This window comes from Rhinoraja longicauda, chromosome 15 (genome assembly GCF_053455715.1).
Source record: "Rhinoraja longicauda isolate Sanriku21f chromosome 15, sRhiLon1.1, whole genome shotgun sequence".
Classification (NCBI taxonomy): Eukaryota; Metazoa; Chordata; class Chondrichthyes; order Rajiformes; family Arhynchobatidae; genus Rhinoraja; species Rhinoraja longicauda.
This window is the reverse complement of record NC_135967.1, coordinates 50,102,249-50,127,901: the sequence shown is the minus strand read 5'-3', so window position 1 is coordinate 50,127,901 and position 25,653 is coordinate 50,102,249. Positions and strand designations below refer to the sequence as shown.

At 47.6% G+C, this 25,653-nt stretch overlaps 1 protein-coding gene across 1 annotated transcript; it reads left to right on the top strand.

Moving 5' to 3' along the window:
• Positions 1–6,226: 6,226 nt before the first annotated feature.
• Positions 6,227–19,633, top strand: LOC144600456 (regulator of cell cycle RGCC-like). The gene is made up of 5 exons (XM_078412073.1): positions 6,227–6,254; positions 10,089–10,253; positions 12,515–12,592; positions 15,737–15,799; positions 19,227–19,633. Exons 1-5 carry the CDS (start codon positions 6,227–6,229, stop codon positions 19,235–19,237), a joined length of 345 nt encoding a protein of 114 aa, XP_078268199.1. The 3' UTR covers positions 19,238–19,633.
• Positions 19,634–25,653: the final 6,020 nt, after the last annotated feature.

Sequence of the window (25,653 nt, the reverse complement as noted above, 5' to 3'; positions counted from 1 at the left end):
CAGCTGCAGAACTCACAAATCACTGTTCCTTGGGGCTTGTAATAACAAGGAACTGCAGATGCTGGTTTATACCAGAGAAAGACACATATGCCAGAATATTTCAGCAGGTCAGGCAGCATCCTGAAGAACTTGCATAGGTGACATTTCGGGTTGGAACCCTTGTTCAGACTCATCTGAAGAAGTTTCCCGGCTCAAAACATCACCTGTCCATTTTCTCCCGGGTTGCTGCCTGACCTGATGAGTTACTCCAGCACTTTGTATCTTTCCTTACTACCAGGTACCAGTGCCTCATGGCCCCACTGAAGGTCATCAAGAGAAACAGTAGGATTAGTCATGCACGGATGTGGAGCCTACCTTTGATTGTTGCTGTGTCCATGGAGTTCAGCTTCTCAATGCTGCAGCTCAAGCTGCTATCAGCAGATGATGCCGTGCATGTCAACAGAAAGGGGAGGTCGTTGCTTTGTGAAGCTTTATTTCATGTTCCATATAAACATTAACAGTCACCTCAATCCACAGGGTGATCAACAGCAAGCATGGAGGTCAGGAGTGAGGACAATTATTGGTCTTGCTCCAACGTACACCACAAGCAGGTTCTTCCTCTCAAAACTAAACTAAAACTAAACTAATACTAAAACTAATACTATAACTAATACTATAACTAATACTATAACTAATACTAAACTAATACTAAACTAATACTAAACTAATACTAAACGAATATTAAACTAAAACTAAGCTGCCATTTGGCCTGTTCTGAAATCAGAACAAAGCTGTCTGACAGGCAGCAGCAGAGTTTGACTCTGCCCCAGTCCCCACGCCCTTCACATGATGCAATGGAGTGTTTACTCACCACACTCTGGGTCCTCAATCCCACTGTCCACGACACTCATCGCACCTAGCCGCTTCTGATTCATATCTTCCACGTTTACTCCAGGAGTTAAAACAGATTTGGGGTATTCTTGATATTTCCCTCTGGTTCCTCCATTTCCACTCCTTTCTGTGCCACCATTTATTCTTCTTTACATCCCAGTTCCACTCTCTTCCACCTTGCAGTCTCATCTCATCCAGGAATAAATCTCTCCCGGGGACGAGCCTTCACGTTTTTGTGTTGAAGTCAAGTCAAGTTTATTTGTCACATACACATACACGATGTGCAGTGAAATGAAAGTGGCAATGCCTGTGGATTGTGCAAAAAAAAAGAATAACAGTTACAGCATATAAATTAAAGTTAATACAGAGAAGACAAAATTTAGTCCCTGGAGTTATAAAGGTTAACAGTCATAGTAGTAACAGGATTGTTCCGAGTCAGCACGGATTTACGAAGGGGAAATCATGCTTGACAAATCTTCTGGAATTCTTTGAAGATGTAACTAGGAAAATTGACAAGGGAGAGCCGGTGGATGTGGTGTACCTTGACTTTCAGAAAGCCTTTGACAAGGTTCCACATAGGAGATTAGTGGGCAAAATTAGAGCACATGGTATTGGAGGTAGGGTACCGACATGGATAGAAAATTGGTTGACAGACAGAAAGCAAAGAGTGGGGATAAATGAGTCCCTTTCAGAATGGCAGGCAATAACTAGTGGGGTACCGCAAGGCTCGGTGCTGGGACCACAGCTATTTACAATATACATTAATGACTTGGATGAAGGGATTAAAAGTACCATTAGCAAATTTGCAGATGATACAAAACTGGGTGGTAGTGTGAACTGTGAGGAAGATGCTATGAGGTTGCAGGGTGACTTGGACAGGTTGTGTGAGTGGGCGGATGCATGGCAGATGCAGTTTAATGTGGATAAGTGTGAGGCATCCACATTGGTGGTAAGAATAGGAAGGCAGAGTATTATCTGAATGGTGTCAAGTTAGGAACAGGGGAGGTACAACAAGATCTGGGTGTCCTAGTGCATCAGTCACTGAAAGGAAGCATGCAGGTACAGCAGGCAGTGAAGAAAGCCAATGGAATGTTGGCCTTCATAACAAGAGGAGTTGAGTATAGGAGCAAAGAGGTCCTTCTGCAGTTGTACAGGGCCCTAGTGAGACCGCACCTGGAGTACTGTGTGCAGTTTTGGTCTCCAAATTTGAGGAAGGATATTCTTGCTATTGAGGGTGTGCAGCGTAGGTTTACTAGGTTAATTCCCGGAATGGCAGGACTATCATATGTTGAAAGACTGGAGCGACTAGGCTTGTATACACTGAAATTTAGAAGGATGAGAGGAGATCTTATTGAAACGTATAAGATTATTAAGGGATTGGACACGTTAGAGGCAGGAAACATGTTCCCAATGTTGGGGGAGTCCAGAACAAGGGGCCACAGTTTAAGAATAAGGGGTAGGCCATTTAGAACTGAGATGAGGAAAAACATCAGTCAGAGAGTTGTGAATCTGTGGAATTCTCTGCCTCAGAAGGTAGTGGAGGCCAATTCTCTGAATGCATTTAAGAGAGAGCTAGATAGAGCTCTTAAGGATAGCAGAGTCAGGGGGTATGGGGAGAAGGCAGGAACGGGGTACTGATTGAGAATGATCAGCCATGATCGCATTGAATGGTGGTGCTGGCTCGAAGGGCCGAATGACCTCCTCCTGCACCTATTGTCTATTGTCTATTGTCTAAACCAGACTGTGATGTTGCCGGACAGGATGCTCTCTACAGCCCCAGAGTAGAAGCACTGAAGGATCCTCAGAGAGACGGTGAATTTCCTCAGCTGTCTGAGGTGGTAAAGGCACTGCTTTGCCTTACCCACCAGTGCGGCAATGTGTGTTGTCCATGTCAGATCCTCTTTGATGCGGACTCCCAGGTATTTAAAACTGCTCACCCTATCCACAGTAGACCCATTTATTTCCAGTGGCATGTACGTCCTTGGATGTTGAGCCCTTCTAAAGTCCATAATCAGCACCTTAGTTTTTTTGACATTCAAGAGGAGGCTATTGTCCTGACACCAGAGTGCCAGATCAGCCACCTCCTCCCGGTAGGCCTTCTCATCGTTGTCGGAGATCCGGCCCACCACCACAGTGTCATCAGCAAACTTGATGATGGAGTTTGAGCTGAACCTGGCCACACAGTCATGTGTGTACAGGGAGTACAGGTGGGGGTAAGGACGCAACCCTGGGGGGATCCTGTGTTCAGGTGAGGGGGCTAGATGTGTGTTCTCCCATCCTGACCACTTGGGGCCTGGCCGTGAGAAAGTCCAGAACCCAGGCACACAAATGGTATGCGAACTGTAGTGGGTCCATGTTGCGAGGAAGGAGGGTACAGATGTGCTTCTTGATTAGTCTCTCGAAGCATTTCATGACAACCAAGGTGAGGGCCACCGGTCGGTAGTCATTTAAACATGCTGGAGAGGCATTCTTTGGCACCGTACAATAATGGATCTTTTGAAGCATGCAGGGACCACGGACTTTGCCAAGGAGAGGTTGAATACTGTGGTGAGCACTGGGGCAAGCTGAGTAGCACAAGACTTTAGTACTCGCCCAGATATACCATCTGGGCCTCCAGCTTTCCTCGTGTTCACACACGTCAGAGCCCACCTCACCTCATGCTCGGACACCGAGAATGTGTGCACATCCCCAGCGGTGGATCCCCCTCCAGCCTCGCTAGCCAGCGCCCCATCGGTGTTGTTTTTAGACGGCGAGCTAGGGTTGTTACCCGTCTCAAAAAATCGTGCATAAAAAGAGTTCAGGTCATCAGCTAAGGAGGTGCCGGCACTACCGGTTGAGGGGGGGCTGCACCGGTAGTTAGTTATAGTCTGTAGCCCCTGGCAAAGGCGCCTGGTGTCCTGCTGTTCCATCTGCATGTCCATCATGTCCCTGTACCTCCTTTTTGCATCCTTCACCACCCTTCGCAGTCGGTAGGACTCTACCTTGTAGTCGTCCATGTTGCCGGATGCCAGGCCAGAGTTGTAAGCAGCGGTGCGAGCATTCAAGGCAACGCGAATAGACCTGTCCACCCAGGGTGTTTGGTTAGGAAAGATACTAACCCTTACCATGGGGACGATGTTATCGGCTATTGTTGCAATGAAGTCCGAAACCGCTTCCGCAAACTCACTGACGTCTCTGGAAATTGCTTGGAACATGTTCCAGTCGACATCCTCAGTGCATCTTGCATCATGGCCTCTGAATGGTCAGACCACCGCTTTACGTCCCTTGTCACTGTCGTTTGCCGTACTATCCGTTGTTTATACTCCGGCGGCAGGAAAATGGCAGCGTGGTCAGATTTTCCAAAAGGAGGGAGAGAAACGGCCTTGTAGCCTTTCCTGAATGGCGCGTAGCAGTGGTCCAAAGTTCTATCCCCCCTGGTGACACACGTGATGTGTTGGTACATCAACTGGAATCATTTACTGTTTCTCTCACCACAGATGCCAGCTGATCTGTCAGGAGTTTCACCATCTCTTTCCTCTTTTCATATTACCAGCAGTCACGACGTTTTGCAACTGTAACATTCTTCTCCGATTCCACTTCCCCATTCTCTCACAGGTTCTTCTCATTTACTATCTGTAAATAATCTTCTCGTTTTAGAGTCCCTCCACTCTCCTCGTGACGTTTCAGATAGCCAAGTGGCGACCTCAAGATTTCAAGATCTCAAGATTTCACGAGCACACCGTATTCATGCCGTTGGGGTGTAAGCTGCCCCAGCGAAATATAAGGTGCTGTTCCTCCAGTTTGTATTGCCAGTGGAGGTTCCAAGGCAGAAAGGTCAGTGTGGGAATGGGAGGTGGAGTTTAGCAACTGGGAGATCAGGTAGGTCTAGGCGGACTGAGCCTTTTTATTTCGTTATTTATTTATGTTCTTTATTTAGTTTAGTGACAGATTAGAGGCACAGCATTGAAACGGGCCTTTCCGCCCATCAAATCCATGCTGACCAAAGATCACAAATACACTAGCTCTATCCCACACACGAGCGACAATTGTCAGAGGCCAAATAACCTACCAACCTGCACCCATTTGGGACATGGAATAAAATCGGAACACCCGGTGAAAACCCACATGGTCATAGGGAGAACGTGCAAACTGTACACAGATATCCAACCCAGGTCTCTGGTGCTGTGAGATAGAAGCACATAGAAACAAAGCAAATAAGTGCAGGAGGAGGCCATTTGGCCCTTCGAGCCAGCAACACCATTCAATATGATCATGGCTGATCATCGAAAATCGGTACCCTGTTCCTGCTTTCTCCCCATGTCCCTTGATTCCGTTAGCCCTAAGAGCTATATCTAACTCTCTCTTGAATACATGACCCTGTCATCCATGCTCATTTTACACCTACCATTGGGAAGAAGGGTAGGAGAGCCTGAAAACCGTGACCTCCGGGTTCAAGACATAAATGCTCTTGGCTTGACTTCTGTTTCTTCACATAGTGATAGTAACTGCCTCAACTACCTCCTCTGGCAGATTGTACCATATACCCACCACCCTTTGCGTGAAATTTCAGGAATATCATATATATATGATATGATATGATATGATATTCCTGCTATTGAGGGCGTGCAGCGTAGGTTTACTAGGTTAATTCCCGAAATGGCGGGACTGTCGTATGTTGAAAGACCGGAGTGACTAGGCTTGTATACACTGGAATTTAGAAGGATGAGAAGGGATCTTATCGAAACATATAAGATTATTAAGGGACTGGGCACGTTAGAGGCAGGAAACATGTTCCCAATGTTGGGGGAGTCCAGAACCAGGGGCCACCATTTAAGAATAAGGTGTAAGCCATTTAGAACGGAGATGAGGAAAAACTTTTTCAGTCAGAGTGTTGCCCTGGACTAGTGCTGTAAGATCACCCCTCATTGCCCGGCGCTCCAAGGACTGGGTCCAGTGTTGGGTTGCCCTGGACTGGTGCTGTAAGATCACCCCTCATCGCCCGGCGCTCCAAGGACTGGGTCCAGTGTTGGGTTGCCCTGGACTGGTGCTGTAAGATCACCCCTCATCGCCCGGCGCTCCAAGGACTGGGTCCAGTGTTGGGTTACCCTGGACTGCTGCGTGCGTCCAGCATTTGATGCAATATCGCTGGGCTGCTGACACGCGTGGGGAGAGGGCGGGAGATTGGGTGGGTGCGGGGAATCCCGTGACGTAGGGGAGTGCCCCCGCAGTGACGTCACTGGGCAGGAGGTTTTCGCCCTCATTGGTTGGCGGGGATGCCCATCATGCGAGTGCGGCCAGTGATTGGCGGGTGGAGGTTGGAGGCGGGAGTGTGAGGGGGATAAAGCAACGCAGCGCTGAGCGGCGGACAGTCGCAGCCATGAGCGCAACACAGGCGCACACAGCGGGTAAGGCGCTGTGGTGGGGGTGGGATAGTGGTCGGGGGTGGGATAGTGGTCGGGGGTTGGCAATGTGCGGGAAAGTGGGCGCGGGTAGGTGGGCGCTGGGACCGGGGGGGGGGGATTGGGGAGTGGGTACGGAGTGATCGGGGGAGTGGGCGCTGGGCGGGTGTGGGTGCGGGCTGGGACCCGGGTGGGGGTGTGGGCGGCGCGGGGGTGGGGGTGAGTGGGCGGGGGTGGGGGTGAGTGGGCGGGGGTGGGGGTGAGTGGGCGGGGGTGGGAGAGTGGGCGAGGGTAGCCAGCCCCCCACCCACCCGGGTCCCCGCTGGGAGAGGCTGGGAGACTGCCTGACAACCCGGGGCTGCTGGCTCTGACACGCCGGGTTGTCCGAGCCACGCCTCGCTGGTCCCGGCTCCCACCGAGAGTGCCCGGCGCCCGCTCGGGGATCCCGCTGCCGGTGAGACGAGCTCAGTCCCGGGATCCGCGGCAAGTCCGAGCCTACGCCCGGCAGGGAAAATGCTGACCCCATAAATAGGCGCAGAACCTCCCCCCAGGGTGTAAATGTCAAAGACAAGAGAGCGGAACGTGAAGATGAGAGGGGCAAAGTGTAAAGCAGATGTGCGGGGCGTGGTGTCAAAGAGTGCTGGAGTAACTCAGCGGGTCAGGCAGCATCTGTGGAGAACGTGGATAGGTGACGTTTCACAGAGTGCTGGAGTAACTCAGCGGGTCGGGCAGCATCTCCGGAGAGAAGGAATGGCTGGCGTTTCGGGTCGAGACCCTTCTTCAAACTGATGTCAGGGGGGCCGGGACAAAGAAAGCCAAAGAAAGAAAGATGTGCGTGGCAAGTGTTTCTTTACACAAAGGGTGGTGGGTGCCCGGAACGCGCTGCCAGTGGTGGCGGTGGAGGCAGATACCATAGTGGCGTTTTAGAGGCTTTTGGATAGGCATGTGGATATGCAGGGATATGGATCACGGATTATGGATTAGGCAGAGCAGACGCGTTTAACGGCGTCATGTACGGCACAGACATTGTTCGTAAGTGATAGGTGTAGAATTAGGCCATTCGGTCCATCAGGTCTACTCCACCATTCAATCATGGCTGATCTATCTCCCCTTCCTAACCCCATTCTCCTGCCTTCTCCCCATAACCTCTGACACCTGCAATAATCAATAATCTACCTATCTCAGCCTTAAAAATTGTGGGCCGAATGGCCTGTTCCCCTGCTGCGCTGTACTCTGTTTGATTAAATGCCCCCCCTGCAAAATCTCCTCGAGGTATGTCTACTTTGGAGAAGTTCTCCTTCTCTCCCCGACGAGAGTTCAGCAACGTCCTCTGTCACTGCTCCCCCTCTGTGATTCCGTTATATCATTTTGTCAGCCCAAACTCTTGGCCGTCCTATTCTCCTTAACTTCATCCAGCCTGGCTCCATTGTCTTCCAATTCCAGCATTTAAGTGAGCTGATTTAAATCCCTCCACCACTGGTATCCATAACCTTAAAGGCGTTGCAGGAATATCTTTTGAAATCTAACCAGAGCCACTGCAATTGGTCTCCTGTGTCCCAAAGCAAGAAATAGGAACTGTAAAATATAAGTAAGCTCTTTTTCATTAAGCCCTAAGGAAAGACACAAAGTGCTGGAGTAACTCAGCAGGTCAGGCAGCAACCCGGGAGAACATGGACAGGTGATGTTTTGAGCTGGGACCCTTCTTCAGATCAGTCTGAAGAAGGGTTCCAACCCAAAACGTCACGTATCCACGTTCTTCAGGATTCTGCCTGACCTGCTGAGTTATTCTGGCATAAGTGTTTTTCTCTGGTATAAACAAGCATCTGCAGTTCCTTGTTATTACAAGCCCCAAGGAACAGTGATTTGTGAGTTCTGCAGCTGGTATCTGGCTTATCATCTGTCATCAAAAGAGCATCTTAAACTCAAATATCATCTTCACCATAGAAAGAGGTCCCAAAGTACACTACGACAAATGGCACAAAATAACACAGGACAAATTATCCACCCAATCAATGAGTAAGGGCAGGGAGAATGTAGGAAAGAGGTTGCTGAGGGTTACGGAGAAAATACAGAGCTCAGAACCATAAAACATATGATGCATGATAGTAACTCAGTGGGTCAGGCAGCATCTGTGGAGAACATGGATAGGTGACGTTTCACAGAGTGCTGGAGTAACTCAGCGGATCAGGCAGTTGGCCTTCATTGCGAGAGAATGAGAGTTCAGGAGCAAGGAGGTTCTACTGCAGTTGTACATGGCCCTGATGAGATCGCACCTGGAGTATTGTGTGAAGTTTTGGTCTCTTAATTTGAGAAAGTACGTTCTTGCTATTGATGGAGTGCAGCGGAGGTTCATGAGCAGGGTTGCCAACCGTCCCGTATTTTGGGCTAAAGTGGTTTGTCCCGTGCGGGACGCCCTTGTCCCGTATTAGGCCCGGAGGGGGGGGGGGGGGGGTGGTGGGGGTTGGGGGGGGGGGGTGGTGGGGGTTGGGGGGGTAGGGGTAGGGGGGGCACTCTCGGCTCAGTGGCCGCTGTAGTCCCGGACAGTGTAGGCCTGGGCACTGCCTAACGGAGGTTGCAGAGCAACCCATCTCCCGGCCCGGGCGGCCGCCAATGGTGGAGCGGGAGCACGTGGCCGCTGGCTGGGTGAGGCCACGTGGGGCGCAGGGCGGTGATGTCACCTTGTCCCTTATTTGGGAGTGAGGAAGTTGGCAACCCTATTCACGAGGTTAAATCCCGGGATGGAGGGACTGACATATGATGAAATAATGGAGTGAGTGGGCTTGTGTTCCCTGGAATTTAGAAGGATGAGAGGGGATCTTATAGAAAATCTTCGATGAACACCTCTGCTCAGTCCGCCTAAACCAACCTGATCTCTCGGTTGCTAAACACTTTAACTTCCCCTCCCATTCCCACACTGACCTTCCTGTCAGAGTGAGACCCAGCGCAAATTGGGGAACAACACTTCATATTTCGCTTTGGCAGCTTACACCCCAGCGGTATGAATATTGACTTCTCTAATTTCAAGTAACTCTTGCTTTCCATCTGCCTCCATCCCTCCCATTTCCCAGTTCTCTGACTAGTCTGACTGTCCCCCTGATTACATTCTATCCCTGTTTGCTTTGTTGTCACCTTCTCATCATCATACATCATCATATATATATATACAGCCGGAAACAGGCCTTTTCGGCCCACCAAGTCCGTGCCGCCCAGCGATCCCCGTACACTAACACTATCTTACACCCACTAGGGACAATTTTTACATTTACATTCACCCAGCCAATTAACCTACATACCTGTACGTCTTTCTCCTAGCTAACAATGGTCTATTCGACATTTTCCTTGATCTCCATCTCTTTTGATCCCTTGCACTCCCTTATCTCTGTAAATCTGATGCTCAGTCTGAAGAAGGGTCTCCACCGAAACATCACCCATTACTTCCATCCAGAGATGCTGCTTGTCCCACTGAGTTGCTCCAGCATTGTGTGTCTGTTTCCATCCAGAGATGCTGCTTGTCCCCCTGAGTTGCTCCAGCATTTTGTGTCTGTTTCCATCCAGAGATGCTGTTTGTCCCATTGAGTTGCTCCAGCATTGTGTGTCTGTCTCCATCCAGAGATGCTGCTTGTCCCCCTGAGTTGCTCCAGCATTGTGTGTCTGTCTCCATCCAGCCTGGCCTGCTGAGTTCCTCCAACACTTGGTGTTCTACATGATATTTTGGCATCCGTAGTTCCTGGTGTCTCCTCCTTCTGTTTATTGGGGTCTCGTGTGTTGTTCTTGCAACATGACTGCTTAACATTTACCAAGTAACTTGTGGGAACATGATTTAATTCTGATTGCTTTCAGTGTGGAACGAGGATGAATTTGATGCTGTTCTCAATGAATTCAACGTGGTCATCGACGATCTGTCCAGCTCTGCAAAGTCTGGCTTTGAATATGCGGAAGATTTGAATCAGAAGCGGCTGGGTGCGATGAGTGTCGTGGACAGTGGGATTGAGGACCCAGAGTGTGGTGAGTAAACACTCCATTGTGTCATGTGAAGGGCGTGGGGACTGGGGCAGAGTCATACACTGCGGCTGCTTTTCAGACAGCTTTGTTCTGATTTCAGAACAGGCCAAATGGCAGCTTAGTTTTAGTTTAGGTTTAGATTAGTGTCACATGCTCCGAGGTAGAATGAAAAGATTTTTGTTGCGGCTATCCAGTCAAAGAAGAGACTCTACACAACTACCATCAAGCTGTCCACAATGCACAGATAAAGGGTACAATATTTAGTGCAAGATAAAGTCCACTCAAGTTTGATTAAAGAGAGTTCATAGTTTGTAATTCCAGTCCGCACAACTATTAGACGTAGACTAGACAGAATGAACATGGAGAGGATGTTTCCATAGTGGGAGAGTCTAGGACCAGATTGCACAGCCTCTGAATAAAAGGATGTACCTTTAGAGAAAATGAATAGTCTGAAGAAGGGACTCGATCCGAAAAGTCACCTATTGTTTTTCTCCAGAGATGCTGTCTGACACGTTGAGCTACTCCAGTGTTTTGTGTCTATGATTTGATGCATCACCATTTTAGCCCAGTTTTACCACCAGCCGACATCATCGAGTAAAGTTTAAAATCACGACACACCCATGTCTTAGATTTCCTCCTTAACAAATTAAGTTAAAATTACCCGAGCTTGGTTTAGGTTCTGCATAAAAATGACACAATTTGGATCCTACACACTGTGCCACTGCTCATTTGACCTTTACTTTGACACTTTTGGTGATGGTGTGATTATGTTTTATGTTTAAGATAAAATGAGAACGGGTCAGCTTGCATTGAACTTTGTGTTTAAAAACTTGTGGCAGGCATCTGTTTTATCCGGGGTTAATTAAACATTATTGTCATCAACATGGTTCCTCAGCAGGTTAATTTCATTACCTTTCTCGAGAAGGGGAAAACCATGTCTGGCGTTAATATGCCCTGAGAGTGTTTCCCGTCAGTATCACTTCGTGATGCAGTCGGTCTGTATGACTCATCCTCACTTTCAATATGTATGGTGGAAAATAACCCAATTACATATTACTTACCACAACTCTGAGACATTGTAAAATGATCTGCAGTCAATGTAGATCTTCTTTCTGCCTCTGCCTCTCCTCGTGACCGTTCCCTGAGGTCATGAGTTGCTTCCATTCCAGTTATGTGGAGTCTAACGTTGGGCCTGAACACTGTCACAGACGAGGCTTTGAGTGACCTGGGTTGTTGGTAGGTCATGGTCCTACAGCACGGAAACAGGTTCTTTGGCGCCTCGCATCGATGTCAACCAACATGCCACATCTAGGCTACTCTCATTCGCCTGCATTTGCTACATATCCCTCAAACCTTCCTATCCATGTGCCTGTACAAGTGACTTTCAAATGCCATTATTGTTTCTGCCTCAACTACCTCCTCTGACAGCTCATTCCATCTCACCACCACCAGTGAAAATATTATGCCTCCAGATTTCAATTAAATCTTGCTCCTTTCAGCCTAAACCTCTGTCCTCTGGTTCTTGATTTTCTCCTACCGTGGGTAACAGACCTTGTGTTGTCTACTTCCTTGGCCATTTCAGCTAGCTCCTGTATGAATATGTATATCATATTGAATGGCGATGCTGGCTCGAAGGGCTGGATGGCCTACTCCTGCACCTATTGTCTATAGTTCTATGTTCCCAACAGGGAGAGCCATGATGTTTAGTACAATTCTGGATGTTGCTTCTCTAGTTTGACTGCTCATTGGTCATGGGGGATGTGGTTTGGAAAGCTTTGAGAACATTCTCACTCTGATTCTTCCATTTTCTGAGTAGTGGTCTTCCATGTCCAATCGTGGAATAGGCAGCATATATTGTGGCTGTGGTATTGGACACTGTGACCTTTATTGTGATACTTGATGTCAAGAAATGCTACTGGCATTTGGTCTCACACAATATTGAGAAGGGCTAATACATGTTCATAGGATCTAGGTACAGAATTGGGCCATTCGGCCCTTCGTGCCTACTCCACCATTAATCATGGCTGATCTATCTTTCCCTCTCAACCCAAATCTCCTGCCTTCTCGCCGTAACCCTTGACTCCCAATTAAACTGAGAGGAAGAACCTGCTTGTGGTGTACGTTGGAGCAAGACCAATAATTGTCCTCACTTCTGACCTCCATGCTTGCTGTTGATCACCCTGTGGATTGAGGTGACTGTTAATGTGTACATGGAACATGAAATAAAGCTGCACAAAGCAACGACCTCCCCTTTCTGTTGACAGGCACGGCATCATCTGCTGATAGCAGCTTGAGCTGCAGCATTGAGAAGCTGAACTCCGTGGACACAGCAACAACCAAAGGTAGGCTCCACATCCGTGCATGACTAATCCTACTGTTACTCTTGATGACTTTCAGTGGGGCCATGAGGCACTGATACCTGGTAGTCAGGTAGTCAACCAAAGCCCTCAGATTGACTGAGGGCATCATGATTCATTAATCACAACCGTTCAAAAAAAGACATGAGCGATGAAGATGGGTTCTGGCCTGGAACATCACCTATCTGTGTCCTCCAGAGATCCTGCCTGACCTGCTGAGTTACTCCAGCACTTTGTGTTTTGTTTTGTAAACCAGATCTGCATTTCTTTTTTTACCACAATTGTGCACATGGCCATCTTTGGGGAATTGACAGGTTTGGAGGGATATGGATCAAACGCAGGCAGGTGGGACTAGTGTAGATGGGACATGTTGGCCGGTGAGGGCAAGTTGGGCCAAAGGGCCTGTTTCCATGCTGTGTGATTCTATGAATCTATGTCAGCCAAACAGTTTATGGCACAGAGCCATAAAACACTGGGACAGGCCATTCAGCCCCTGATGTCTGTGCTGTCCATAATGCTAATATAAACCATTCCTATCTGCCTGCACATAATCTCTGCCCATTAATTCCCTGTCTGTTCATCTGGCTTGAACTAGGAACTTGCCTTGCAAATCATCTTTAAACTTTCCCTCTCCCATTCTAAATCAATGCAAATGTTCTTTAAACTTTCCATCTCCCATTCTAAATCAATGCCTTCTTGTATTCGCGATTTCCACCCAGGGTAAAAGAGTCTATTTATCCTGTCTGTGCCACTCATAATTTTATAAACTTCAACTGGGCCTCCCCTCAGCCTCTGACATTCCAGAGAAAACCATCCAGGTTTGTCCAACCTCTCAATGCAGGTGATATTGTCCAATCCAGACAACATCCCAGTGACCACCTTCTGCGCCCTCTCCAAAGCTTCCACATCCTACCTGTAACGTGGTGACCAGAACGGTCCACAATACTCTGAATGTGGCTCGACTAATGTTTGCACGACTGCATTCCAAAGAATTGGTTTTGGTTGGGACAGATTGCGGCATAATCTATATACTGAAACGTTTGTTTGTTCCTGAACTACGGTCAAAGTGGTACACGATAGCATGACAATTTTAGGCCCACCTTATTTACTGTTGTCCCTTTGATGCTAAATGAAGAAGTTTCATTGAAATTGGTGTTATATTTTTTAAGTTATTCACATTTTAAAGTTTAAATCTATCTCCGAGGGAGAGGGGAGGGAGGGAGGAGGGAGGATAAGGGGGTTGAGGGGGATGGAGTGGGGGGAAGGGGAGGAGAGGGTGCTGTACCAATGCAGGAGAGGTTTTGGCCCAATGGGTTCACTTGGTCTAGTAGTTTTTAAAATGTGGGAAGAAATCGGGCAATGTAGATGTAAATAGATGATCCAGCAACAATTGATGGATCCGAGACCATAGAACATAGAGAGAAAACAACATGGGAATTAGCCCTTTGGCCCACAGTGTCTGTACTGAACAAGATGCCAAGATGATGTAACATCCACCTGCAATTGTTCATATCCCCCCTTGTATATGCATGTGCCCATCTAGAAGCCTCTTAAACACCAGCATTGTAGCGACCTGCACCACCACCCCTGGCAGTGTGTTCCTGGCACCCAGGTTACATTTACACTTGAGCTTATTGTCACGTGTATCGAGGTACAGTGAAAACCCGTCACTGTCACCCCGTTTAAAAATAAATAAATCTTACCCCAACATTTCCTATAAACCTTGCCCCTCTCGCCTTTAAAGCTATGCCCTCTAATCGTAAGATATTTGGGAAAATGCAGATACTTGCAGAGAACAGGAGAATAATGGCAAATGTTAATGATGCCAAAATTGTATGAGGAACGTTAAACTGAAAGTGGCTGATGTACTTGTGTGGTCAAGTGGTTTAACTGTTTTGTTCACCAGAATCAGCAACATATGGCACTGCGATGTTGGTCACAGTCCACGGAAATGTTCCCCACTTATGAATTAGTCTATTGCAGACTGGTTATTTACAGCTTAGTCCTGGATTTTGCTACTTGCGTGGAATATTCTTCTCCCATTTTGCTGTTGTGACTTTGCAGGAGGGGTGGCGGAAACACAAGTTAGTCTCCCACTTAAACGCAGGGCAACGAATTTCATGTCTGTGGCCCTCATGAACAATGGGCTCCTTGTAACGTCTGCTGCATCTAGAGTATAGAACAGCACAGCACAGGACCAGGCCCTTCAGCCCACAATGTCTCTGCTGAACATGATGCCAAAATACACTAATCTCCCCTGCCTGCACGTGATCCATATCCCTCCATGCCCTGTATATCCATGTGCCTATTTAGCAGCCTCTCTACGATACTGCCACTATCGTATCTGTGTCCCACCAAAAACATCGCTGGAGTGCCAGCATTTTTCAGATCATTCATTCAGAGTTGGTCTTTTTTTAAAAAATCACTGATCTGTGTGAAGGTATCACAAAATGCTGGAGTAACTCAGCAGGTCAGGCAGCATCTCTGGAGCGAAGGAATGGGTGACGTTTCGGGTCGAGACCCTTTGGGTCACCCATTCCTTCTCTCCAGAGGTGCTGCCTGACCCGCTGAGTTACTCCAACATTTTGTGATACCTTCGATTTGTACCAGCATCTGCAGTTATTTTCCTGCACTGATCTGTGTCATGTTTACTCAGGATGTCAGGCATTTCCCAATAATATTGGGGTTTTGATTGTTTTTTAATGTTATCTATGAGTACTGTTTTTACTGGCCTGTTATGCTGCTGCAAGTAAGAATGTCATTGTTCTGCTTTTGTTACATATGACAATTAAACACCCTTGACTCTTGTTACTCCTACTGCATAGTCAGAAAGCGAATTCCATGACGCTGAGATGTATCTGTAAGTCAGGACGGTGCTTGAGTTGCAGGGAACATGGCACCAGTTGTGTTCTGATGGGCAGAGTCTAGGGCTACATGTGGTAAAGAGCTAATGTTTCTGTTTTGGAAGTCTTTGTGCATTTCTACCAGACACCTAGTGCTTGTTTACCCTCCTGCAATGTATTTATCTGAAAAGCGCCATGCAAATATAAGAAGTTGTAATTGATGTTGTACCAAGGATCTTCCAAGGCATTTGCAACGTGAATTAATTCCTTTTTTTTTTTTCTGAAGCCAAACTTGGAGACACAAAAGAGCTGGAGGATTTTATTGCAGACCTGGATCAGACATTAGCAGGTACCTAATCATTTAAAATATGTTACGATGCGTCAACAGTAAAGTATCTACTATCTCTGTTACCAATTGGTTATCCCTCTTTCTGCAAAATGTGTTCTCTAACTGGGCTCTGGTATAATGAGTGAAGTCAGATGCTGCCTCTTCTCTGAGTTTGTGTTGTTCTAGAGATCTTTTAACTATCCTCATGCAGTGACTAGTCCTTGATTCCCTTGGATGAGTTGATTGTTGATTGGTTGCATCCCAGAGCCCAGCCAAGGAACAAGTTTAAAGGCAATTCCCTTCTCCCAGAAACACTGCAGAACCATTTCCCTTACTCCAATCTGCAGAGTAGATTTGAAGCCATGATCATATTGAATGGCGGTGCTGGCTCGAAGGGCCGAATGTCCTACCCATGCACCTATTTTCTATGTTTCTAAGTTGCTCTCTGATATTCCCTCTGCAGATATTATTTTAAAGTTTAAAGTTACGTTCTGTTATCCCGTAATAAAACTGAAAATGTTGGAAACACTCAGCAGGTCAGGCAGCAACTGTAGAGAGAGAGAGAGAAGCAGCTGATATTTCAGATTGAAGACCCTTTATCAGTTCTTGCTTTATGACTGCATTTTCAAACTGTATATTTTGAGTTCAATTCATAACTCGTGCCCCAGAATCTCACCAACTTGAGTCAGATTCAGAATGGGGGAAATGTAGATGGTGACCCGAAGGGCCGATTCATATCACTTATGGATACAGTTGTCGCACTGTGCTGGTCACGATGTTGTTCATGAGGAAATGAGGGATGTCCTTGTTTGTGGTTTCCACATATCCCATTTTTACAAAAATAATAAGTTTACAAAAAGTGGCCTGTGGGTGATCAGAATGCGTTGTAGCCGCGGCCGTGTGTTGCTGCAGGAAGCACAGCTGTGAATGTGCTCACCAAGCTGGCAAGTTGGCATCCCAACACCATCCGTTTGACTCGTGTCAGTTCACACAGACGCATTGGCCAGGAAGCTGGCTTGGTTCTGACTGGTGTCACAGGGTAGTTTAGGACCCACAGCAGCAGCAGCAGTACCAGACCCCATCGGGCAGAATCTGCAGCGACCAGCTGCGATTATATTGAAAGAAAGGGCGACCAATTGCGCTCAGTTTTGTTTCCCGTCACTTATACCGAGGTAGAGTGAGAAGCTTTGTTGTTGCGTGGTATCCAGTCAGCGGAAAGACTGCACATGATTACAATTGAGCCATCCACATTGTACAGATACAGGATAAAAGCAATAACACTCCCCTTTAATAACCTGTTGCGGGCAATAATTTAGTGTTCCGAGCAGGCTGGAGTGTCCAGACCTGAAACTTCATTTTGTCCTGTCCATTTCCCTAGTTTAGTTTCCACAGATGCTGCCTTCCCCGCTGAGTTCTTCCAGCGCTTAGTGTTTTGCTCAAGGTTCCAGCTTTCTTGTGTCACTGAGCAGACAGTCTGGGTGTACCACATCACTGTTTCAGAGGGAGCGGACTGTGTATAAATAGTGTTCAGTGTTTCCTACGTTATAACAGTAACTACACTTTGACACGAGCATCTTGGCAATAAAGTATTTAGGATCCTTGAGCAAGGAGAAGTGCGGATCAGTTTAGTGCTGCTTAGAGTAGAGATGCAGCATGGAAACAGGCCTTTCGGCCCACCAGGTCCACACTGCCCATCGATCACCCGTTCGCACTAGTTCTATGTTATCCCACATTCACATCCACTCCCCGCACGTTGAGGGCAATTTGCAGAGGCCAATTAACCTACAAACCTCGACCCGAAACGTCACCCATTCCTTGTCTCCATAGATGCTGCCTGACCCGCTGAGTTACTCCAGCACTCTGTGAAACGTCACCTATCCGTGTTCTCCACAGATGCTGCCTGACCCGCTGAGTTATTCCAGCACTCTGTGAAACGTCACCTATCCATGTTCTCCACATATGCTGCCTGACCCACCTGGGGTCGATCCTGACAGCGTGTGTGCAGTTTTGGTCTCCAAATTTGAGGAAGGATATTCTTGCTATTGAGGGCGTGCAGCGTACGTTTACTATGTTAATTCCCGGAATGGCGGGACTGTCATATGTTGAAAGACTGGTGCGACTAGGCTTGTATACACTGGAATTTAGAAGGATGAGAGGGAATCTTATTGAAACGTATAAGATTATTAAGGGGTTGGACATGTTAGAGACAGGAAACATGTTCCCAATGTTGGGGGAGTCCAGAACAAGGGGCCACAGTTTAAGAATAAGGGGTAGGCCATTTATAGACAATAGACAATAGGTGCAGGAGTAGGCCATTCAGCCCTTCGAGCCAGCACCACCATTCAATGCGATCATGGCTGATCACTCTCAATCAGTACCCCGTTCCTGCCTTCTCCCAATACCCCCTCACTCCGCTATCCATTAGAACAGAGATGAGGAAAAACTTTTTTAGTCAGAGAGATGTGACTCTGTGGAATGCTCTGCCTCAGAGGGCAGTGGAGGCCAATTCTCTGAATACATTCAAGAGAGAGTTGGATAGAGCTCTTAAGGATAGCGGAGTCAGGGGTATGGGGAGAAGGCAGGAACGGGGTACTGATTGAGAATGATCAGCCATGATCACATTGAATCGTGGTGCTGGCTCGAAGGGCCGAATGGCCTCCTCCTGCACCTATTGTCTATTGTACGCTCTCCTTAGTTGTGACCGCACGCATTTTCTCCAGTGCTCCGGTTTCCTCCCACACTCCAAAGACGAGCAGGGACTGAACTGAACTACGGTTTGTGGCTGATTGCGTTCTGTACATTGCCCCTGGTGTGTAGGATGTAACTAGTGTGTGGCGATCATTGGTTGGCGCAGACTCGGTGGGCCGAAGGGCCCGTTTAGTTTATTTTCTTGTCACTTGTACCAAGACAGAATGAAATACAGTGAAACACTATATTGTTGAGAACTATCCAGTCAACAGAAAAACTATACATGATTACATTCAAGCCGTCCACAGTATACAGACACAGGAGGAATAGAATAACGTTCAGTGCAAGGGAAAGTCCCATTACACATAGTTTGAGGGTCTCCAATGAGGTGGTAGATGGTAGGTCAGGACCGCTCTCATGGACACACCGCTCTCTGAATATCCGCTCTCTGGAGACACCGTGTCCACGTTGTATCTCTGGACTAACGTTGGATGCTTTCAAGAGAGAGCTGGATAGAACTCTTAAGGATAGCGGAGTGAGGGGGTATGGGGAGAAGGCAGGAACGGGGTACTGATTGAGTGATCAGCCATGATCGCATTGAATGGCGGTGCTGGCTCGAAGGGCTGAATGGCCTACTCCTGCACCTATTGTCTATTGTCTATTGTCTATAAAGGGCAGTGAACTCTCGCCCTCCCCCGCTGCTAATTGCCCTGGCTTTTAGGGAGCGTGCTACGAGTAAACTGTGTTGCCTCTCTTACAGACATGATGTAGCCCGTCGCTGAGATGTGCCGTCGGCTGTATCGCGAGGAAACATGTTGTGTGTGTGTGTGTGTGTGTGGGCGTTTAGGGCCGGATGCAGCCCTGGTGATGCCCCAAGATGAGCTTTGCAAGGCCGAGACGTTGTTGCTGCTGGAGCGGTTCATGGGGTGTTGCAGCGGTGTGCAGAGCTGAAACCTGCCCTGGGAGGAAGCTTCGTTTCAAAGCTGTCACGTTGCATTCCGATTCATTTCTCTCGTTGCAAGCATCCTTTGTGTCGAGTTGAAAGTCATGTCAAAATTTGTCGGGACCCGAAGCTTAACATAAATCGATCCTTATCGCCAAACCTCTGATCCGCAAACTCGCGTGTACATTTGTAAAATATGTATTTATCAACTTAAAACCAATAAAGTCGTGGAACTCTTGACCTTTTTTCTCTTCTGGTCGAATTATTCTCTGATAGTCCACGTATCTGTGCAGTGTTGGAATGCACAGAAGGTTTATAATGATGTCAACATCTGGGTGGTGTTGTGTATCTGGTTACTTATTTACTTACTGCCCATTATGCCTCCTGGCATGTAGGGCAACAATGAAGGTTCTCCACTCCTGTCTGTTCTGGGCTAGTTTCTGGACACTACCCCAGGTCAATTCCATAGTTTTCATTTCCTCCTCTACAGTTCGACGCCATGTAGTTTTGGATCTCCCTCTTTTCCTTTTATTCCTATCCTAGTCTTATGTTTGGCATTCAGAACTTCCACCTTCCTGCCAGTGGCTCCCTTTCGGCTTTCACCATTGACATTCACCCTAGCGTCTGTCGATAGCCCTGGAAGTCCGTCACGCCCAGTTGCGTTGATTCCTTCAGCTGTTGTTTCCGTAACATATTCGTTTTACAAGGCGGGGTTGTTAGCCATGTGCTCAATCCCCAGCCTGGGGGACTAGTGGATCGCTCTTCGTCTCGTCTCTACCCTTCGACCTGTCCAGCATGGGAAACCCTAACAGGAGACGAATCTCCCGCTGGCATAGCTCTAGGGGTCACTGAGACACAATGGCTCCCCGACAACGACAAGGTTGCAATCCAACGGGGAGGTATATCTGGTTGAGTGGGACATTTCTGGTGGGTCAGATTGAACAAATGAATGCAAAGGAGTCGCCTGAAAAACATGTAAGAAGGAACTGCAGATGCTGCTTTACAAAGATGCCCAGTCCTGATACAAACAGAACGAAAGTTACCTAACGTTGGAGAATTGCACTCTGAGCCCAGAAGGTTGCAAGGTGCCCAACCAAAGGTGAGGCGTTGTTTCCTGGGAACCCCGTAACAGTGCAGGACGACACAGGTGGAACGGCTAAGGCAGGAGGGGGATTGTGAATTAAAGCGGTAGGTAACAGGAAACACAGAAACACTCCTGTGGATGAACATAGCTCAAGTCAATTGTTACTTCACCGGGAAAAACAAGGTGGGAAGGGAAGAGGTGCAAGAGACAGGTGTGAATCACCTGTGGGTGCAAGCGGAAGTGGGATGGGGAGTAGTAGCCGGTGACCCAAGAATAGAGGCCGGGACACACAGGGAGCGAAGGTGAGGAGGAGACCATGGGTTTGATAGTGAAACGTGGTTGGGGTGGATGGAAATTGTGAAGGAGGATCTGCTGAATGCAAAGGCTGGTGGGCTGGAAGGTGAGTGGGAAATGGTTGAATATTTAATGAATGCAGATTAAAAGTGAACCTTGGTGCTCAATTTTGATCCACGATGATTTAATTCATTTGCATCTCTAAGTAGGTCAGATGACTTAATCGTACACAGAGGAGATCAAACATAATCTGATTTGCCCGACTTTCAGCAAAGCAACCAATGTTTACAATGAAAAGTAATGCTCAGCGCAATTAGCAGTGGGGTGTTGCTGTTGAAATGCAGAGGTGATACCTAGTCACACACCATGCTTTCTCAGCCACCCACCTTCTGCAATGGAGCATACATCACAAGAGAAACCCTTTGGCCCAACTCCTCTATACCAACCAACATGCCCCATCTAAGCCAGTCCCATTTGCTCATATCCCTCTGAACCTTTCCTAGAATCTACCTATCCAAATGTTTTTTAAATGTACCTGACTCAACTACTTCCTCTGGCAGATTGTTCCATGTACACACCACTTTGTGGATAAAGTTACCCTCACGTTCCTAGTAAATTGCAGTATAATGTAGATAAATGTGAAGTTATCCACTTTGGCGGCAAAAACAAGGAGGCAGATTATCATCTCAATGGTGTCAGATTAGGTAGAGGGGAAGTGCAATGAGACCTGGGTGTCCTTGTACACCAGTCACTGAAAGTAAACATGCAGGTACAGCAGGCAGTGAGGAAAGCTAATGGCATGTTGGCCTTCATAACGAAAGGATTTGCGTAGAGGAGTAAAGAGGTCCTTCTGCAGTTGTTTAGGGCCCTGGTGAGACCACATACAATACAATACAATACAATACAATATATCTTTATTGTCATTGTACCCAGGGGTACAACGAGATTGGGAATGCGCCTCCCATACGATGCAATAATTTAGGTAATTTAGACAGCAGCAACCCAACGAAACGAACAGTTGTAACAGTTTTGGACAGGGTAAAGTGCAAGTTGATCTATGCGTTGTGGCCATCCGGCTCAGCAGGACCGGTTCATAGCAGCTATGGCCCTGGGGATGAAGCTGTTCCTGAGTCTGGAGGTGCGGGCATAGAAGGCCTTGTATCGTCTGCCCGATGGAAGGAGTTCGAACAGACTGTTGCAGGGGTGTGAAGAGTCTTTGTGGATGCTGGTGGCTTTTCTGAGGCATCGTGTGTTGTAGATGCCCTCCAAGTCTGGTAGCTGTACATCTGGAGTATTGTGCAGTTTTGCTCTCCTTATTTGAGGAAGTACATCTTTGCTATTGAGGTAGTGCAGCGTAGGATCATGAGGTTAATCCCTGGGATGACGGGACTGTCATAGGGGGAAAGATTGGAAAGGCTGGGCTTGTATTCACTGGGGTTTAGAAGGATAAGAGGGGATCTTATAGAGACGTATAAATCTATTAAAGGACTGGACAAGCTAGATGCAGTAAAAAAAGTTCCCAATGTTGGGGGAGTCCAGAACCAGGGGCCACAGTCTAAGAATAAAGGGGAGGCCATTTAAAACTGAGGAGGAAAGAAACTTTTTCACCCAGAGAGTTGTGAATTTGTGGAATTCTCTGCCACCGAAGGCAGTGGAGGCCAATTTACTGAATGAATTCAAAAGGGAGTTAGATAGAGCTCTGTGGACTAGTAGAATGAAAGGACATGGGGAGAAGGCAGGAACGGGTTACTGATTGTGGATGATCAGCCTTGACCACAATGAATGGCGGTGCTGCCTCGAAGGGCCAAATGGCCTTCTCCTGCACCTATTTTCTATGTTTCTAAATATTTCCCTTCTCACCTAAACCCATGTCTCTGTCTAGTTCTAATTCTAAACCTCGCATTTTTGTCTCCACAGCTCTTGGGGGAAAAGACTCTGTGCATTCATCCTTGCCCCCTTCACCCCACTTGCCCACACCGACCAACATGTCCCACCTACACTAGTCCCACCTGCCCACACCGACCAACATGTCCCACCTACACTAGTCGCACCTGCCTGCGCTTGGCCTATATCCCTCCAAACCTGTCCTATCCATGTACCTGTCTAACTGTTTCTTAAACATTGGCATAGTCCCAGTCTCAACTACCTCCTCAGGCAGCTTGTTCCATACACCCACCACCCTTTGTGTGAAAAAGTTACCCCTCAGATTCCTATTAAATCTTTTCCCTTTCACCTTCAACCTATATCCTCTGGTCCTCAATCCACCTACTCTGGGCAAGAGACTCTGCATTTACCCGGTCTATTCCTCATGATTTTATACACCTCTATAAGATCACCCCTCATCCTCCTGCGCTCCAAGGAATAGAGTCCCAGCCTATTCACCTCTCCCTGTAGCTCACACCCTCTAGTCCTGGCAACATCCTCGTAAATCTTCTCTGAACCCTTTCAAGCTTGGCAGTATCTTTCCTGGTGCCGAGAACTGAACACAACATTCTAAATGCGGTCTCGCTAACGTCGTCTCCAACTGCAACATGACCTCCCAACTTCTGTACTCTGAGAAATAAAATCCTCGCCTGCCCAACCAGTTGTATTCCATTACCCAAGGCAAGGAAGAAAATAAATCATTGCAGCATATGCCAGCGAAATAACGACTGACCAATAATGCTGAGGAGGAGCTGAAAGCACAAGATGTTGAAGGATGCAGTTTCAACAGGAAGTCTGTGAACTTTGAGCTACTTACGTTAGCAGTGTTATTCTCACTGTCAACGTGCAGAACAGTTGATGCAGAAATACTTCAAGATAAGGCTGTGAATTGAACTAGAGATGAATGTAGAGGTCAGACCCGTCGCACCATGAGTGAGATCGCTCCATTGTCTTGATGTTGGCGAAGTGGGATGTTCGGCTCACGGTAAAGGTGAAGCAACCATTTTGCTGAACTTAGTTCAGTAGACCCAGTATAACATAATTCAGTAAAGTGCATGGCAAGTGTTGCAGTTGATACAGAGATCAACAACGTCCATGTTTCTATCACGTATGTGCGATTCACTGCAAACATCAGAGCATGGCAGAGAGTGGGGACCTCCGCTTGTTCAGGTGCACAATGAGTGACATCCCATCTGGAGTGTAACTGGGTGGGAGCCCGGCTGACGCTTCTCCTGACGGGGAGTCCAGAATGAGGGGCTTCTCCAAGTAATGGATCAGGTTTTCAGGGCAGAGACAAAATGAAATGTCTTCACCCAAGGCTGTTCCTCTAAACGGAGGGAGACTGCAAATGAGTGAAGTTCGGACGGATCCCTGTGTTCTGGTGCATGAGTCACAAAGCTGGTCGGCCGGTCCGAAGATAGACACAAAATGCTGGAGTAACTCAGCGGAATTGGCAGCATCTCTGGATAGAAGGAATGGGTGACATATCGGGTCGAGACCCTTCTTCAGACTGTGTCAGGGGAGAGAGATACGCAGAGATATGGAAGGGTAAGGTGTGAAACCGATACATCAAAGGGGACTGAGCTCAAGTAAACTAGAATAGATTATTTTAGCTGAGGGGAAGGTGACAACGAACCATAAAGATAAAATGTAATCACGTTTAATAACAGTCAAACTGGTCGGAGAATTAGGGTGGGGGAGGGGTGGAGAGAGGGAATGCAAGCGTGGCCTGACGTTAGAGAGGTCAATATGCTGAGTTACTCCAGCATTTTGTGTCTATCTTTCCTTCCTACACAGTTAGCCAGCTGGTCCGACGAGTGGTTAAGAAGGCAGACGGCATGCGGACGATTATACGATTTCCAGAAGGTTTATCACAACACCTGTACCTAATCACAAAGAAGGCACGCCAGTGCGTCTACATTCTTAGAAGTTGAGATTGGACATATCACTGATACTCTCGAAGAGTTCTACAGGTCACTGGAGACAGTAACCCGACTGGCTGTATCATGGCCTGGTCCGGCAAACCCAATGTACAGAAACGCAAGAGGTTGCAGGGAGTGGTGGACACAGCCCGGTCCATCATGGGCACTGCCCTCCCCACCATCAAAAGCATCAACACGAGGCGCTATCATCAGCAAGATTTAATGGGAACCTGATGGGCAACTTTCTCACTCAGAGTGTGGTGGATAAATGGAACGAGTTGCCAGAGGAGGTAGTTGAGGCGGATAATATAACAGCATTTAAAAGACACTTGCATGGGACGGGTACATGGATGGGAACGGGTTAGAGGGACAAGGGGGTAAACACAGGGAATGGGACGAACAGATGTGAGCTTCGTGCAGATGAGGGATTCCATTGTACCCTGGTGTTTATGGCAATAAACATCTGAATTTGTTGAAGGTTCCTGATCCGAAGGTTCATCTGTCATTCCCGCCACAGACATTGACTGGTCTGCTGACGTCCTCCAGCACTTTGAGTGTTGCTCAGCATTCCGCCATCTGCAATTTCTTGTGCCTCTAATCCTAGTCTGTATCTGACCTTTGCTCCACACCCGAGGTCTACAGGTCAGCCGTGGAACTGCTGCATGTAACCATTTGGAGGGAGAATCCAAGTCGTGGTTGACTTTTTCATTGAAAGGTTAGAAGGAATGGGCATCACACAAACGTGTGGAAGGCAATAAGTCTGAAGAAGGGTCTCGACACGAAACATCACCCATTCCTTCTCTCCACAGATGCTGCCTGACCCGCTGAGATACTCCAGCATTTTGTGAGACCTGTGGAAGGCAATGGTGATTCCTACCGACCTTCCGCTGTCACACAGCACCACCTCCTGGCCATCATGACCCACTGCAGGAACAACACCATTTTGCTGGTCGACAGACAAACAATGGTATAAGAAGGAACTGCAGTTATTGGTTTAAACCGAATATAGACACAAAAAGCT

What these genes read in the sequence shown, in the direction of transcription:
- LOC144600456 (XM_078412073.1), top strand. Translation starts at nt 6,227, where the DNA reads ATGAGCGCAACACAGGCGCACACAGCGG. An exon ending in AACACAGGCGCACACAGCGG is followed by an intron (nt 6,255 to 10,088) that starts GTAAGGCGCTGT and finishes GATTGCTTTCAG; the next exon opens with TGTGGAACGAGGATGAATTT. An exon ending in GGACACAGCAACAACCAAAG is followed by an intron (nt 12,593 to 15,736) that starts GTAGGCTCCACA and finishes TTTTTTCTGAAG; the next exon opens with CCAAACTTGGAGACACAAAA.